Here is an 18,944-nt window from a genome sequence, read left to right as displayed (position 1 = left end):
AGAGATGTTCACGATTTGGTTGCTATTTCTAGAATTTAAAAAGAAAGAAAGGCTGAAAACTGCTAACTGCTTATATATACATAAGGTGGCTCAAAAAGCATATACTTCCCCCGCCCCCGCGTTGGGAAGTTGAAACTGACCAATAACTGCAACTAATTTGGCAAACCATTAGGTCATGTGACTTGATGCTAAAGAAAAACACTTGGTCATCAGAACTGACCAATAACTGCAACTGATTTGGGTCATCAGTTATTGGTCAATTCTGGTGACCAAGTGCTTTTCTTTAGCATCGAGTCACATGACCTAGTGGTTTGCCAAATTAGTTGCAGTTATTGGTCAATTTCAACTTCCCAACGCGAGGAAAAAATGTATATGCTTTTTTGAGCCACAATGCTTATATAAACAGTTAGTAGTTTGCAGCCTTTCTTTTTAAATTCTAGAAACAGCCCCTACACGCCTGCATTAGAAACTATATTCTTAATGAGATTCAAGTCATAACAAATAGCATGACATCGACTATCGAATTCCTTGCGTCTGTAGAGCTAATACGAAATTCATCCGAGTGCTACAACGACTGGATGTTCCTGACACCGAGGAAATGAGTGTGCGAAGGCATGATGTGGAAATGTCCGGCTTGCAGGCGCAATCACAGTTTACGAGAAAATGCATTAGACAGTATTATACTGGGATCTTTTTGGTTTGACGGGCAACACTTGTTTTCTTAACGAAACACTTTCAAACTTGGGATACTGTTTAATTTACCACTTCAAAAATATTTTTTACGAATTCCATAAAATGCGTTGTATAGTCCCACAGATCTTTAATTTAGCTTTAAAATTAATAAAAATCAATGTCATATTTCTTTCTTTCGCATTTCCTTTCATCAAGTGTTAATTTACATTTCTTTGTTTGGTACTACTTAAGAAGAGTGGACTCGACACGCGCAGTGGTACGCGCACCCTCACCAGTCAGTAGACGGACGAACGTACACGCGCAAGTCAGTGGCACCCGCGATAAGAAAAACAAACCCTGCACATGTATAAATATGTGTAATTTGTAAATCGGGGGTGGAGGATTTTGTGTACTCTCATCATGCTCTTGAATCTGCGTTTTGCATTTTTCCAGTAACATTCAACTGAGTTTCTTTGAAGGGGAAAACTGGTGGGTGAATGTTTTCAGAACTTTCTAAAACATCTTTCAGAATGGTTCACTTACAAATAACATTTTATTTCATTATTTTCACTTTTCTTTATGACTACTTTTGAGTAAGATTTTATTTCAAAATTTATTTGTATTATTATGTAGATAGATAGATAGATGAAAATTCCCCCTCCCCCAATTTACAGTTTACACATTTTTATACATGTGGAGGGTTTTTTTTTTTTTTATCGCGGACAAGAATACATTCACAGACACATAACAGTCTTCTTCCAGTTTTCATTACCAAATCCACTCAGATGGTTTTGGTTGCACTGATGCTATAGCAGAAGACACTTGCTAACAGTGCTGCAGTGTGGGACTGAACCCAAATCACACAGTGAGGAATCAAACTTGTTAAAAACTGCCAAGCTATCTTTTGTTAATGTTTGTTGTCTTTTCTTCATTCATGAATATTTTTTTTTTTTGCTCAATATATCAAAAATTGTAGATCCTATGTAAACAACCTGATTGTGATCATAGCTCTCTATGTTGTCACATGATCTGCTAGAAATAATAGCAGTACATCTCCTTTTAATTTCACCTTTCATTTGTGAATATTGAAGACTGTATTGGATGATGTAGTTCTAGATATACAATGCTAGACAGAAGGATAGATAAAAGGCGGTGAGCTGGCAGAAACATTAGCACGCTGGGCGAAATGCTTAGCGGTATTTCGTCTGCCGCTGTGTTCTGAGTTCAAATTCCACCGAAGTCGACTTTGCCTTTCATCTTTTTGGTGTTGGTTAAATAAGTACCAGTTATGCACTGGGGTCGATATAATCGACTTAATCCGTTTATCTGTCCTTGTTTGTCCCCTCTGTGTGTAGAGCCTTGTAGGTAGTAAAGAAATAAGGACAAGATGTTCATAGATGAAATGTCTTCAATCATATTTCTGCTCAGTTAGAGCTGTCTTCAGGCCAAACAACAATGCCATATTTATATGTCTGGAGAAAGAAGAGAGTTATTGTCCACTGTTTTTTAAAGTTTTATCTAAATAATAATATACAATGTGAATGTGTAGCTGTGGTTTACAAACATGTAAATTACACAGAAGATTCTGTGATGTAAATTTTAATACATTAAAAAGTTCAGTTGTTCAGGTAAATGTTTATTTCTAAAGGTTATCTCTACAGAAATGTAAATGTTCCACTGTTCAATCTGTATTTTCAAAATAGTCTCTATATCTTAGATTCTTGTTTCTTTATTATTTCAGAATATCAGATGACATTGGCATAACAGAAAATATACAAAGCAGATATATTACATTGTGTCTATAAATATGTCATAGATTTCTATGAAATATTTGTTCTAATCTGATATTATTAGCAGCATTTTTGCACTTCACTGATTGGAGTGCCAAGAAGATGAGATTGTGTACTAAGTAAACTTGGATACAAGTGTTGCTAGAGAAAGAAACCAGTGGAAGTATTTGTAAGATTAAACAATAAGAAGAAACACAAGAAAAGTATATTTACATTGTGATTTGACAAAAATAATAATGGAAAAGAATGAGAAGCTTAAAGAATTGATTTCCCATGAAGATGTGATAAAAGGGAGAGGAAAGTTATCATATGATTGTGATGTCTGTGGTAATCCATTCTCTCAAAATACTTACTTAGATGAACACAAACATATTCATACACAAGAAAAACCATATCAATGTGATATTTGTGGTAAATCATTTGTTGAATGTCAAAAATTAACTTTACATAAACGTATTCACTCAAAAGAGAAGCAGTATCATTGTGATGTCTGTGGTAAATCATTCTTTGAAAATAGTGCCTTAACGAAACACAGACGTATTCATACAGGAGAAAAACGATATCATTGTGATATCTGTGGCAAATCTTTCACTGAAAATAGCAGCTTAACTACACACAAACGTATTCATACAGGAGAGAGACCATTTCACTGTAATATCTGTGGTAAATCATTCTCTAACAGTAGTCACTTAATTGTGCATAAACGTATTCATACAGGCGAGAAGCCATATCATTGTGATATTTGTGACAAATCATTCACTGTCAGCAGTTCTTTAACTACACACAAACGTCTTCATTCAGGAGGGAAACCATATCATTGTGATATCTGTGACAAATCATTCACTTTCAGCAGTTCTTTAACTGAACACAAACGTCTTCATACAGGAGAGAGACCATATCATTGTGATGTCTGTGGTAAATCCTTCAATAAGAGTGATACTTTAACTAAACATAAACGTATTCACACAGGCGAAAAACCATTTCACTGTGAAATCTGTGGCAAATCATTCACTGAAAATTGCAGCTTAACTACACACAAACGTATTCATACAGGAGAAAAACCGTATCATTGTGATATCTGCGGCAAATCATTCGCTATCAGTTGTGCTTTAACTTCACACAAACGTCTTCATTCAGGAGACAAGCCATATCATTGTGACATCTGTGACAAATCATTCACTCTCCGCAGTTCTTTAACTGAACACAAACGTCTTCATTCAGGAGAGAGACCGTATCATTGTGATGTCTGTGGTAAATCCTTCAATAAGAGTAATACTTTAACTAAACATGAACGTATTCACACAGGCGAAAAGCCATATCATTGTGATATCTGTGGTAAATCATTCACTGTAAATAGCAGTTTAATTACACACAAACGTATTCATACAGGAGAGAAGCCATATCATTGTGATGTTTGTCGTAAATCATTCTCTAGCAGTAGTCATTTAACTGTACATAAACGTATTCATACAGGTGAGAAGCCATATCATTGTGATATCTGTGGCAAATCATTCTCTGAAAATGGCAACTTAACTGCACACAAACATATTCATACAGGCAAGAAGCCATATCATTGTGATGTCTGTGGCAAATCATTTAATGCAAGTGGTAAACTAATTATGCACGAACTTATTCATGCAGGAGAGAGAGTGTAACATTGTGCTATCTGTGGTAAATCATTCACATTGTTCTCTATAAATAGTAACTTAACTAGACACAAGTGTATTCACACCAGAGAGAAACCATATCAAAGTGATGTCTACTAAATCATTGTCTGACCATTATGCCTTCACTTCATACAAATGTGAAGCTATTTCACTGATAAATTATTCACTGAAAATAGTAAATTAACTGCACACAAATGTATTCATACAGGGGAGAAAGGAAAAGGCTACTTTGTATGGATTCTTTTGTAAACTTTTTTTAAAAAATATTCCTGTGTATCATGTAACTGACATTACGACTCTGAAAAAATGCTTTTCCAGAAATTCGAGTTTCTTTTTGTCTTTTTTTGAAAAATTTCTCCCAGCTTCCTCCTTTACTTCCATTCCCGTTTCATTTCCCATGATGTAGGGACCTCTATACTGAAATTCCTCCTGGCAACCCTACACATGGCTTTGTTAAGTATCACTTCCTAATTTACTGTATATTTATTCATTATTAAATTTTAAATACTTCACCCCTTAAATGTGTTAACAGTTAGGTATGTTAGGGGTTCTTTCAAACACAGAAATGCAGCAAAATTGTCAAATATATAAAAAAACAATGACCTCCAGTACGAAATCGAAGACACCACAAAAACATGGGGCATATCTATGGTCTAGGGCCCTACAACAGATTATATTCTCTTAACTTTCTGAAGAATTGGTTTTTAAATTAAACTTAGCAGCTTTCAAGGGTCTAGATTACAATTATCTTAACATAACTGATGAAAAAAAGTTTTCCAAGTAGATTGTGATCCTTCTCAACTCCACTCTGCTTTTGTCAGAGTCATATCCCATGAAATTAGGAAGAGAGTTGGCCTAGATGTGATGTACTTTCGTTTTGTGCTAACTTCCTAGTAAGGTAAAATTTCAACAAATTTGCTGACCATTCGCATTGTTATATTCCTCAAAATATTCATCCAAATTTCACAACTGCGCTAACAAAATGTTTCTTTTTGGATGATCCTCTCAAATAAGAAGTAAAGTAGATATTACATTTAGATACTTTCAAAAATCCATAGTGATACCCATTACCATTTAACCAGATGTCATAAATACACAGAAAAACGTACAATCACAATAGAATGCTACTTAAAGGGAGATAACAAGTCTTATCTGCTAATAGTATTACAGATGAAAAATGCGCATGCGCAATATACATACCTTCGTTTCTTGGCATCAGATTAGAAATGTTCGTCGCATGAATATCTCTTCATCATCTTTTAATTCGTTTCTCAACCAACACACACAGTTTATAGTAACTATGTCCATATCAAGCATTCACGTAAGTATTAAACAACGAAAAAATTCAATCTTTTATCTTAAACATTGTAGACGTTCGGTTTTTGAAATGTTGATTCTTTGTGTCTCTTCTGTCTTTTATGGAAGAGAGATATCCATGATTTGGCTGCTATTTCTAGCTATGGAAGAGAGATGTCCATGATTTGGCTGCTGTCTCTAGATGCAGACGACAAATGTCTATGATTTATGCAAGATTTGGCTATTTCTAGGTATGGTAGAGAGATGTATATTATTTGCGCGAGATTTGGCTGCTATTGCTAGCTATGGAAGAGAGATATCCATGATTTGGGCTAGATTTGGCTGTCATTTCTAGCTATAGATGAGCGAAGTCTTTGATTTGTGCGATATTTGGCTGCTATTGGTAGCTATGGAAGAGAAATAACCATGATTTGTGCTAGATTTGGCTGCAGATCGGATATGTTTATGATTTGTGCGATATTTGGCTGCTATTTCTAGCTATGGAAGAGAGATGTCCATGGTTTGTGCGAGATTTAGCTGCCGATGAGATATGTTTATGGTTTATGCGAGATTTGGCTGCTATTTCTAGTTATGGAAGCTAACTTGTACACTCTCCATTGTTGTCACCTTAGTTTGTTGTGTGCTTTTGTGTCAGCCTCTAGCAACCAAAGCCTCGTGAGTGAATTTGGTAGACAGAAAGTGAAAGAAGCCAGTCTACACATCTGTGTATTTGTATTTCTCTCTGTTCACTAAAATCGCTTGAAAACCGGTGTTAATTTGTTTATGTCCCCATAAAAAAGCAGCAGTTGGGCCAAAAAGAAACTGCTTGAATAAGTGCCAGGCTGAGAAAATAAGTTCTGGAGCCCATTCGTGTTTTACTAAAAACTTCAAGTCCGTGCCCCAGGATGGTCGTATTCTAATGACTGAAACAAGTTAAATATAACGTGTGTGTGTTTGTGTATTTATGCACTGGGCGAGCAGAATGAGGTGTTTTTATTGTACTTTTGATTTTGAGACAAAATATATTTTTTACGAATGTTCACTTCCTTACAAAGACTGTATGAGCTAAGCACACGGCCTTCCCTAAATGCATTAAAAGGCAGTATAACATAATCTGATCGCTATTTCAGAAAATTATCGCTGTTATCTGAACATGTAAAAGAGAAATTTGATTGGGGCAAAATGAGTAAGGCAAGATAATGTTAATCTGTTGCTTCAGTTCTCCAGCAAAACCGACTCATACAGGTCAATATCAGTTATTTGACATCAGAAACATGACAAATGCATATATACACAACCACACATAGATAAACAGGCCTGCAGAGGCACTTCAAACAACTATCTTCTCCTGTAGCCCAGGGCTGAGTAAAGCCTTGTGAATAGATTTGATAGACTGAAACTGAAAGAAGCCCACCATATGTACATATGCAAGCATAATGTTTTTATATATGTGGGTAGGTAGGAATGTATATATATGTGTGTGTGTAAGTAGATATTTATACATTTATAAATATATGGATGTATATCTTTTATCTTTTACTTCTTTCAGTCATTAGACTGCAGCCATGCTGGGCCACCGCCTTGAATGGTTAGTCGAATGAATTGACCCCTGTACTTAGTTTTTTATTGGTCTCTTTTGCTGAACTGTTAAGTTTGGGAGATGCAAACATCTTGACACTGTTTATCAAACCGTGGTGGAAGACAAACACAGACACACATACATTAATATGTATACATATATATGATGGGCTTCATTAAGTTTCTGTCTTCCAAATCCACTAAAAAGGCTTTGGCCGGCCCAAAGCTATACTAGAAGACACCTGGCCAAGATGCCACACAGTGGGACTGAACCTGGAACCATATAGTTAGGAAGCAAGCTTCTTACCACACAACCACACCTGTGCCAACATACATGTATGAATATATATGTATAGATATCTATATATATATATATATATATATAATATGCATAAATTCATTACATTCATATGTATATGTAGACATAATATTTATGAGGAGTAGTCAAAAATTATCTCCACTTTCGTCATAACCTATCTTTATTATTGTCACACTAATAGTACCAACTACTAGTGTGGAGGCGCAATGGCCCAGTGGTTAGGGCAGCGGACTCGCGGTTTCGATTCCCAGACCGAGTATTGTGAGTGTTTATTGAGCGAAAACACCTAAAAGCTCCACGAGGCTCCGGCAGGGGATGGTGGCGAACCCTGCTGTACTCTTTCTCTCACTCTTTCTTCCTGTTTCTGTTGTGCCTGAAATTCAAAGGGGTCAGCCTTGTCACACTGTGTCACGCTGAATATCCCCCGAGAACTACGTTAAGGGTACACGTGTCTGTGGAGTGCTCAGCCACTTGCACGTTAATTTCACAAGCAGGCTGTTCCATTGATCGGATCAACTGGAACCCTCAACGTCGTAAGCGACGGAGTGCCAACAACAACAACAAGTACTAACTATAAGGATGCACACACTAAATATTGAAAATGTAGTCATAGATATACAATGCTACTGCAAAAACAGGATGTTCATGGATAGAATGTCTTTACTCTGCAACTAAACAACATTCTTAAGAGAGAAGAATGTTATTGTCTTCTTATTCTGCAGTTTAATCTAAATAATATTACACAATGTGAAGATGTAGCTGTAGTTTACAAATATGTAAGCACAGAAGATTCAGTGATGTAAATTTTAATACATTAAAAAGATTAGGTAAATGTTTATTTCTTAAGTTTATCTCTATAGAAATGTTGTTAATTTTCTTCTGTTGAATCCGTATTTTTAAAGCAGCCTCTTTATCTTACACTGTTGTTTCTTTATTATTTCAGGATATCAAATGACTTTGGCATCATAGAAGATACATTGTCAATATTTATCATCTTTTGAAACTGAAAGAAAATGATATACAAAGCAGATATATAACACTTTCTATAAATATGTTGTGGATTTCTGTGAAATATTTCTTCTAATCTGATATGATTAGCAAAATTTCTGCACATCACTGACTGGAGTGCTAAGAAGATGAGTTTGTGTGCTTGGATACATTTACATAAATGTTATTAGAGCAGGGAAACAGTGGACAGAAATCAGGAGTGAAAGTATTTGTAAGATTAAATAACAAGAAGAAAAACAAGAAAATTATATTTACATTGTCGATTGAGAAAAATAATAATGAAAAAGAGTGAGAAAAATATAGAAATATATGCAGGAGAAAAACCACATCACTGTGATGTCTGTGGTAAATCATTCTCTGCCAATAGTAACTTAATTGCTCACAAACGTATCCACACAGGTGAAAAGCCATATCACTGTGATATCTGTGGTAAATCATTCTCTGATAATGGTGACTTAACTAAGCACAAACGTATTCATACAGGAGAGAAACCATATCATTGTGATATCTGTGGTAAATCCTTCTCCCAGAGTAATTCTTTAACTTCACACAAGCGTGCTCATACAGGAGAGAAGCCACATCATTGTGATGTCTGCTGTAAATCTTTTATTGAAAGTGGTAAATTAACTGCACACAAGCGTATTCATACAGGAGAGAAGCCATATCACTGTGATATCTGTGGTAAATCTTTCATCCGCAATAATGACATAACTAGACACAGACGTATTCATACAGGAGTGAAACCATATCATTGTGATTTCTGTGGTAAATCTTTCATTGAAAGTGGTAAATTAACTGCACATAACTGTATTCATACAGGAGAGAAGCCATATCACTGTGATATCTGTGGTAAATCTTTCATCCGCAATAATGACATAACTAGACACAGACGTATTCATACAGGAGTGAAACCATATCATTGTGCTATCTGTGGTAAATCGTTCATTGAAAGTGGTAAATTAACTGCACACAAGCGTATTCATACAGGAGAGAAGCCATATCACTGCAATATCTGTGGTAAATCTTTCTCTCAAGGTAATTCCTTGACATCACACAAGCGTACTCATACAGGAGAAAAGCCACATCATTGTGATATCTGCGGCAAATCATTCATTGAAAGTAGTAAATTAAATTCACACAAGCGTATTCATACAGGGGAGAAGCCATATCATTGTGGTATCTGTGGTAAATCATTCTCTGAAAGTAGTAACTTAACTGCACACATACGTATTCATACAGGAGAGAAGTCATATCATTGTGATATTTGTGGTAAATCCTTCTCCCAAAATAGTTCCTTAACTGCACATAAACGTACTCATACAGGAGAGAAACCTTATCATTGTGATATCTGTGGTAAATCATTCCCTGATAATGGTGACTTAACGAAACACAAACGTTTTCATTCAGGAGAGAGACCATATCACTGTGATATATGTGGTAAATCATTCTCACAAAATAGTGACTTAACTAAACACAAACGTTTTCATTCAGGCGAGAGACCATATCACTGTGATATATGTGGTAAATCATTCTCTCAAAGTTATAGCGTAACTTCACATAAACGTACTCATACAGGAGAGAAGCCATATTATTGTGATGTCTGTGGTAAATCATTCACTGAAAGTAGTAATTTAACTAGACATGTACGTCTTCATAGAGAAGAGAAAGGAAAAGATTAATTTCTAATTGTTTCTTCTGTTAACTTCTTTTTCTTAATATTCATATTTTTCATGTAATGGAAATTACAATTCTGAAAATAAAGCATTTCCAAAAATTCCAGTTTTTTTATTTTGTCTTTCATACCTTTTCACACAAGCCTCACTTCCATGCTCCTTTCATTTCCCATGATGTAGGGATCTCTATACTAAAATTTCTCCTCCTTAAACCCTACACATTGTTCGTTGTTTAATACCACTTCCCCAATTTACTATATATTTATTTTTTTATTAGCTTTTAAATACTTCTCAAATATGTTAATGTTAGCATAAGTTATGGCTTTTTCAAACACAGGGATGCAGTAAAGTTATCAAATATTTATATAAACAATGACCTCCTGTACAAAATGGAAGAAACCACAATAGAAGAAGATTCCTCATAACAATAGTTTAGTGCCCCACAACAGAATGTCTACTCATAACCTACTTATCGTTGTTTAAATTAAACTTTGCAGAGATAAGTGTTTGAGGGTCTAGACTACAATTACCTTACTGAAATTGAGAAATGAAATATTTTTATGAGATTCTGACCCTTCTCGACTCCACCGTCTTGTTGTGAGGCTCATAGCTAATTAGGAAGAGAGTTAACCTAAAATAGATGCAGTTTGGTTTTGTGCTAGGTAGAAGTACTACTGATGTTATCTTCTTTGTAAGGCCAGTGCTGGAGAAGAACTTAGCAAAAATTAAACCTCTATACTTGAGATGGAGAAAACCTTTGACAGGTTCCCTCACTTCCTTGTTCAGTGGTTAATGCAGAAGCTAAGGATAGAGTTGTTGGTGTGAGCCATACAAACTATGTACAGGGATGCTGTCAGTAAGATGAAAGTTGGTAATGTGTGTAGCAATGAATTTAGTAAGCAAGTAGGAGTTCCTGATGGATCAGTTCTCACTCCCCTCTAATTTATCATAGACCTTCTAGCCATAGCAGAGGAATTTAAGACTGGATTCCCTTGGCAGCTCCACTATGATGATAACCTTGTTCTTATAGCTGAATTTCTACTAGAATTAGAGAATGAATATAAGGTGTGGATGCAACGTCTGTATTCAGAGGGCCTTAGAGTTAATTTAACAAAACCCAAAGTACTAGCATGTAGGAAAGTAGACAAATCACTAATCTCTTCTAGGAGATGGCCTTGATTGATATGTTGGAAAGGTGTAGGGAGAAATTCCATATGCCGCCTTGAATGTATATGCTTGCCGGTGTATGTATATATTTCTGTTTGCATGTATGCTGGTGTGTTGATATATCAGGCTGTGTAAAAAGTAAGCAACGTTTTGAAACATGAAATTCACCACAATATATTTCAACAATGCGGAAATTTTATTCATCAAAGTAAATACCATTAAAATCAACACATTTTTGCGAACGAGTTACAAGTTTGTTTATTCTGCTAACATAAAAATCTGGAGTTCTGGAGCTGATGAACTCTTTGAATGCACTTTCAACATCAGTTTGATTTTTGAACTCCTTCTCTTGCAGGAAACCATGAAGGTGCTTGAAAAAGTGGTAGTCAGTGGGAGAAAGGTCTGGGGAATAAGCTGGGTGGGGAAGAACTCCGTAACCAAGTTCCCTCAACTTCTGGAGCATCATTAGTGAAATGTGTGGTCAAGCATTGTCCTGAAGAATTATTGGTCCTCTTCTGTTGACCAGTCTGGGATGGAGGAGCAGCAGTTTGTAACTGAAATTGGAAGTACCCTGTCATCCACCATATTCACCAGACCTTGCACCAACTGATTATCATGTTTTCCAGGCATTAGACAACTTTTTGCAAGGAAAAAAATTCAGATCTGAAGAAGATGCAAAAAAATTTGCCTTCCTACAAATTATTAGCCTAAGTTGAGGTTCACCGGAAGAAAAAGGTAGTAACAAGAGTTAGCTGCCGTGGTTCATGTAAAAACACACGCATGCGCACTAGATATATTTCCGTTTCCATCTTGACGTTAGTTTAATTGTTGGTGGAATGAATTTCTGTTCATTAACTTTTAATACATTTCTCAGTTATTACAAATGCACTTATAACAACGTTATCCTTTATGAAACTTTTCCGTGAGTATTAAACAATGATAATATTTCATCAGTAGACTTTTTGATTGGTTGGGTTTCTCCTACCTTTTATGTATCAGAAATGTCTATAAATTGTGCAAGATTTAGCTGCTATTTCTTGCTATGGATGAGAGTTGTCTATGAATTAAGCGAGATTTGGTTGCTGTTTCTTGTTATGGAAGAGATATGTCTATGTTTTGTGCCAGATTTGGCTGCTATTTCTAGCTATGGAAGAGATGTCCATGATTTGTGCGAGATTTGGCTGCTATTTCTAGCTGTGAATGAGAGATATCTATTATTTGTGCAAGATTTGGCTGCTATTCCTAGCTATGGAAGCTACATCCTCCATCGTTGCCGTGTTTGTTGTGTTTTAGTTTGAGAAAAAGGCACTATCATGCTATTAGCTGTCAGAAGTGAAAGTGCTCACTGCTAGTGAAGTATCTGTCTGTCTGCCTGAATGCCTGTCGATTCTTTGGCTACTGACAGCTAATACCATGACTGGCCGGAGCGAGCTATATGTCTGTCTGTCTGTCTCTCTCTCTCTCTCTCTCTCTATCTATCTATCTATCTATCACTCGAATGTTCGCGCGTCCGCACTAGCTAGTCGTGAGTGGTCGATCCTATTATTTTTAAACTTCAAACTTCATTTGTTTTCTATTTTGATAAATTCTCTCTGTTGAAAATTATATTTTTATATTTTAAATAATTTGCAATTTCAGGAAATATGTTTTTATATTAAATTTGTGTTTTCTACTCACGACTAGCTAGCGCGGACGCGCGAACTTTCGAGTAATAGATAGATAGAATGAGAGACAGACAGACATATAGCTCGCTCCGGCCAGTCATGGTATTAGCTGTCAGTAGCCAAAGAATCGACAGGCCAGCAACAGGCGGACAGGCAGACACTTCACTAGCAGGCAGTGAGCACTTTCACTTCTGACAGCTAAAAGCATGATAGTGCCGAGAAATATTCTCAAATACACCCCAACCACTGAAATGTTGAGAAACCAATACTTTATTATTATTTATCGAATGTTTCTTGTTATAACTACCGAAGTGTGCTCACTCAACTAGCAATTTGTTTCGTCATAACTTTGTGAAAAATGGATATTTTTGGTAATGAAGTTTTCTAGAAATACTTTTCAGACAATGTAGATTACGAATATGTTCGAATTTGTTGTGAAAAAAATATAATTGGGAGAAAGGGTTAGATAATTCTGTCTTCGACTTTGTTTCTTCATATGTTTTAACGATGTAATTTCCGATTATGTTGAAAAATTACATTGCTTTGAGGAATTTGTGAAATGAATATTATTTGTAATGAAATTAAATCTTCCAGAGATATCAAAACTTCAAGTTTCCTATTGGTAATCAAAAATCGATTTCTAATTATTCCCTGGGGTAGCCTGATCCCGATTTCAAATTCCCTCTGCACTGTCCGTGTTGATTAATTCTAATGCATACAACTGTTATGACGTGATGCAGATCAGTCACAGGGAATATTGTGTGTCGCATATATCTACGTACAGCTCTATATCTGTTTACTCTGTCTTTTATGCTTTTCTCATTGCAAGCTTTCATCCTCTGTATATTTATCACATTCTCTCTCACTCTTTCTCTATATATGTATATCTCTCATGCTGATATTTGTATGTGTGTTGAATCTGTAATTTTTAAGTAGCTTCTGTGTCTTACACTGTTTTTTTTTTATAATTTCAGAATATCAAATGACCTTGTGATAAATGAAGATACATTCTCATTATTTATCATGTTTTGAAGACAAAGAAAATGCTATAGAAAACAGATATATAATACCATTTCTATAAAGTTATGATTGCATTCCAGTGCAATATATGCTTTGTGATTATTACCAAAAGTTCCATGCATTTCTGACTAGAGTGTCTACAAAACGAATTTATGTGCAAGTTAAACATGGATAAATTGAGAAAAGAGTTCTGAGATAAAGGTAACACTGGACAGAAATACAGTGATTGAAATATTGGCAAGGCATAACCTATAAGAATAAAATAAAGAAATATATGTGTGTGTATATATATATTTATCATCATCATCATTATTATTTATATATATATATTGATTTGAAAAGAAAAATTATGGAAAAAAGCGAGAAACTTGCCGAATTGATTTTACCTGAAGACATAATAAAAGAGAGAAGTAAATTATCCTATGACTGTAATATCTGTGAAAAGACATTCTCTCTAAAAGGTAACTTGACTAAACACAAACGTATTCATACGGGAGAGAAGCCATATCATTGTGATATCTGTGGTAAATCTTTCTCTGGAAGTACTGCCCTGACAATACATATACGTATTCATACAGGAGAGAAGCCATATAACTGTAATATCTGTGACAAATCATTTTCTCAAAATATTGACTTAAATAAGCACATTCGTATTCATACTGGGGAGAAGCCATATCACTGTGATATCTGTGGTAAATCATTCTCTCAAAGTGCTGTCTTAATTACACACAAACGTGTTCATACGGGAGAGAAGCCATATCACTGTGATATCTGTGGGAAATCATTCTCTCGAAGTTATCACTTGACTTCTCACAGACGTATTCATTCAGGGGAGAAGCCATATAGCTGTGATATCTGTAGTAAATCATTCTCTGAAAGTAGTGTTTTAACCAAACACAAGCGTATTCATACAGCAGAGAAGCCATATCATTGTGATATCTGTGATAAATCATTCTCTGTAAGTAGTTACTTGAGTAAACATAAGCATATTCATACAGGAGAGAAGCCATTTCACTGTGATATCTGTGGTAAATCTTTCTCTGCAAACAGTGATTTAACTAGGCACAAAGTTATTCATACAGGAGAGAAGCCATATCATTGTGATATCTGTGGTAAATCATTCTCTGTAAGTAGTTACTTAGTTGAGCACAAAAGTTTTCATACAGGGGAGAGGCAATATCTCTGTGATATCTGTGGTAAATCATTCTCCAAATTTGGTACATTAACTAGGCACATTCGTAGTCATACAGGAGAGAAGCCATTTCATTGTAATATTTGTGGTAAATCATTCTCTGGGAGTAGCGACTTTACTAAACACAAACGTATTCATTCAGGAGAAAAGCCATTTCACTGTGATATTTGTGATAAATCATTCTCACAAAGTTATAACTTGACTTCTCACAAACGTATTCATACAGGAGAGAAGCCACATCACTGTGATATCTGTGGTAAATCATTCTCTGCAAGTAGTAACTTAATTTCTCACAAACGTATCCATACAGGTGAAAAGCCATATGTTTGTGATATCTGTAGTAAATCATTCTCTCAAAGTAGTGACTTAACTAAACACAAACGTATTCATACAGGAGAGAAGTCATATCACTGTGACATTTGTGGTAAATCTTTCTCTGAAACTCATAAGTTAAATAAACATACATCTATCCATATGTAAGTGCAACTGTATCAATGTCTAAACTTATAGCAACAATAACAAACCTTTTAAGTATCAACTGATGTAAGCATTTTGCTATATAAGTAGCTAATCCACTCAATGTATCACCCACTTTTTATGTTTGACATTTACTGATGCCAACCGCTTAGTGTCAAACTGATCACATTTTTAAATGAAATTTCTGCAAAATGTTTGCAAAGGTGTAGAGTACATAGTGTTTTTATTTCAAACAATTATTTTTAAAAAATTGTGAAAATCTAAAGTTATGGAAATTGAAGATGATGATGAAACTGTGGTGGGATTGAGGAAGATTGGAAACTCCCCTAGAAAATTTTTTTTTTTCAAATCTTTATGAAGATAATCATAATGTAAGTCCTCAAAAACTTATCTCCCCAAAGCTTAATTAAAAAAAATCTCATCTTTGTAAGATATACATTTTTCTGAAAGGTATGAAGCAAATCCTGTGGGGCATGGTTGTGTAGTTATGGCCATAAATGAACATCTCATATATACATACAGGCAGGAACACTGACATTCTTACATATACATACATTCCTTTATTTTTAAACATATAAAGTTTTATAACATATTACACTTATAACCACCCACACATGTGCACACATTATATATATATATATATATATATATATATAAAGCAAAGTTTGTTTCTTTGTTGATTGCTGAAAACACTAAATAAAATTGATAATATTTCAAGTTTTTCATGTCATTTCAATTAATTCCACCATTCCACAGAGGAAGGTCATGAAACGAAGAGTGTGGGTCACTTCCTAGCAAGTTGAGGTTCACCTTTAATGAATCCATGCCACTGGAACTTCTAAGTTTGACGACAATATATATATATGTGTGTGTGTAATGTATGTATGTATTTTATTGAATACAGAGTTGTGTGTTTGTCACTATCCTATGAATGGTGATATTCTTCTCCAATCTTCTGTGTAAACATTGCTATGAAACAGGTTTGTGTTAAAACGATGATGATGTTCTGTAAAAGAGGAACCTGCTAAGAAAAGCCAGGACATAAAGTCATAAACAGCAACTAATTGTTATCATTATCATCGTTTAAACAGTCACTGTTCCATGCTTGCCTGGGTCAGACTAGATTCATGGAGCAAGAATTGTTATGGTCAGATGCCCAAACTGTCACCAATAACCCTCACTGGTTTCCGATCAAGGTAATGTCTCAGACATCATATGATGTCTGAACAAAAACACACAAACATGCATGACACTATGCTTTCAGTTTCCATCAATGAAATCCATGCACAAGGTTTTGGTTACACTGTTGCTTTAGTAGAAGATACTTGCTCATGGTGCTATACTGAGACTGAACCCAAAATGACATGTTTGGTAAACAAACTCCTTAACTACAGACATGCCTCTTTTTTCCTTTTTTTCATTCCTGCACTTGTCTTTTCTCACTCTCTTGTTCTTCATATTGTATTATCCTGTTGCAGCAAGTGATATGAGCCCCAGTAGTTATCAGGATGCTATAAGCTGAAGGTCCACGTTTACTCTCCTGCATGCCACATTTAATTCCTCTCATGCCCAACTCTTCTCTCAACACAGTTGCGTTTTGTTGGTTGCACACACACTGATGTTGCAAATCCAACACAGTGTACTACCTTCATTCCTCTCCAGTCTACGCATGTCCTCCACACTCAGAGCCCATGTATCACTACCATGTAGTATAGCCATTCTCACACAAGGTTCCAGAGGCAATTTCTATGATATGGCTAACTAACTCCTAGCGGGGATATTGCTGGTGCTACTCCTACCGAATCAGAGTAGACTGAGATCAATAGTGACTAAGAGGTGGTTCCACACTTTTCAAAACCCTGAACCAGGTCCCCACTACTGGATATAATTTTAAGTCATACCCAGAGCTTGTATGTGAGTGCTTATATACATACATATATATCATTATTATTATTATTCAGTGAGAGAGCAGTGCATGCCATCAAAGTGACACAGAGGTACAAATACACAAAGCCCAGTATATCCATCATGTCTACCTCTCTCGTTGGGGTGCCAGGCAAATGCATCACAACCATATGTGCGGGACACAGTGATCTCATATCAAGATAGTGCATGACCTTGCAGGTGGAGCCTATTCAGAATTTTCTTCCGGTTGAATAGCCCATCCCACTCAAATGGTCCCTGAATAAGGGTTGTTTAAGGATGTTTGCAGTTGTGTCACTCTCATGCCCAACTTTCCTCTCAACACAGTTGTGCTTTGTCAGTCACACACACTGATGTTGCAAATCCAACAGAGCATACTACCTTCCTTCCTCTCCAGTCTATGCATGTTATCCACATTCAAAGCTCATGTTTCACTACCATGTAGTATAGCCATTCTCACACAAGCATCATACAATTTTTCACTCTGAGACAGAATCCTTTTGTTATCAACAAAGGTAGGTAGTCAGTCACTCTCTGAACTTCCTCCATCTTATTCTAGAAACAATACTTTCATAGCATCTACCACCATTACTAATTTGGTCACCTTAGTAGCAGAAACTATCTACTAACTTAAGAAAGCATCCTGGACATTTGATAGAATCTAAGTCCTTCATGCACTTCAGGCTTATTGTTCCAGCGCATCTACCACGCACGAAAGTGACCTTGTCTGTTAACCTACCTGAGATTCCAATGCCTCTCTTATGCATCCATAGCTCCCACTTGGTGCAGCAAATGGAATTAGTTCTCACTCCTTTCCTACATATTGAGCAGGGCCATTTTCCTGCTTTCTTGCTAGGTAATGATACCTATTTAATTTTATATGTACTGGCTCGTGTTATGTTAATTTTTGAATGTCGCAGGGGCATTCAAATGAAAGAATGCACACAGTGTAATGTAATGAATATTTCAAAAATAAACGTTTTGTGTTAAGTCTGGCTGAAGAGCCTTGAGTATGTTTATCATACAGAAAATAAAATCAATTGATCCCGGAATATACACATTCCTTATTTCTGTAGTTCATACAAGGTAAGCCTATTTCTGTTATGTTTGTTGCATCCACCGTGTGTATTTTAATAGTGAATAATTTGTGGTTTTAGATAGCTTTGTTTAGTAAGTGATATTTTAATACCCTACTGAATTTTGTTTGTATTTTTACCTATAAATATATAAATTTACAAGCCACTTTATTATTATCATTATTATTAACAATAGTCATGATACCTATTTAATTTTATATATATATACACATATCATCATCATTTGATGCCTGATTTCTATGCTGGCATGTATTGGACAGTTTCTAAGGAGCTGCTGAGCCAGAAGACTGCACCAAGCTCTTTGGTATGTTTCTATGGCTGAATGACCTTCGTAATACTAACCATTTTACAGTGTAATGGATGTATATGTCCAAGCTAACATGTAGAGATACTGAAACCAA

General features: G+C 35.5%; 2 protein-coding genes across 4 annotated transcripts in view; both read left to right on the top strand.

Moving 5' to 3' along the window:
• Positions 1 to 4,450, top strand: part of LOC149130602 (uncharacterized) — a 4,923-nt gene extending 473 nt beyond the window's left edge. Inside the window, exons 1-2 of one of the 3 annotated variants that reach the window (XM_089344450.1) lie at positions 216 to 405; positions 2,414 to 4,450. In XM_089344450.1, the coding sequence (XP_089200576.1) occupies positions 2,699 to 4,117 (1,419 nt within the window). In that variant the 5' untranslated portion in view covers positions 216 to 405; positions 2,414 to 2,698 and the 3' untranslated portion in view covers positions 4,118 to 4,450. Of the gene's footprint in view, positions 1 to 215; positions 1,162 to 2,413 lie in introns of those variants that run through there. The other 2 variants (XM_089344449.1, XM_089344448.1) reach the window with 2 other exon arrangements.
• Positions 4,451 to 4,581: 131 nt separating this feature from the next.
• Positions 4,582 to 17,321, top strand: LOC106873062 (uncharacterized). The gene is made up of 3 exons (XM_089344619.1): positions 4,582 to 5,450; positions 8,266 to 9,956; positions 14,316 to 17,321. Exons 2-3 carry the CDS (start codon positions 8,609 to 8,611, stop codon positions 15,524 to 15,526), a joined length of 2,559 nt encoding a protein of 852 aa, XP_089200745.1. The 5' UTR covers positions 4,582 to 5,450; positions 8,266 to 8,608; the 3' UTR covers positions 15,527 to 17,321.
• The last annotated feature ends 1,623 nt before the right edge of the window (positions 17,322 to 18,944 follow it).

The sequence above is a fragment of the Octopus bimaculoides genome, chromosome 28 (genome assembly GCF_046866305.1).
Source record: "Octopus bimaculoides isolate indiv1 chromosome 28, ASM4686630v1, whole genome shotgun sequence".
Lineage (NCBI taxonomy): Eukaryota > Metazoa > Mollusca > Cephalopoda > Octopoda > Octopodidae > Octopus > Octopus bimaculoides.
The sequence above is the reverse complement of the archived record's forward strand: the minus strand, read 5'-3'. Positions and strand labels throughout refer to the sequence as shown.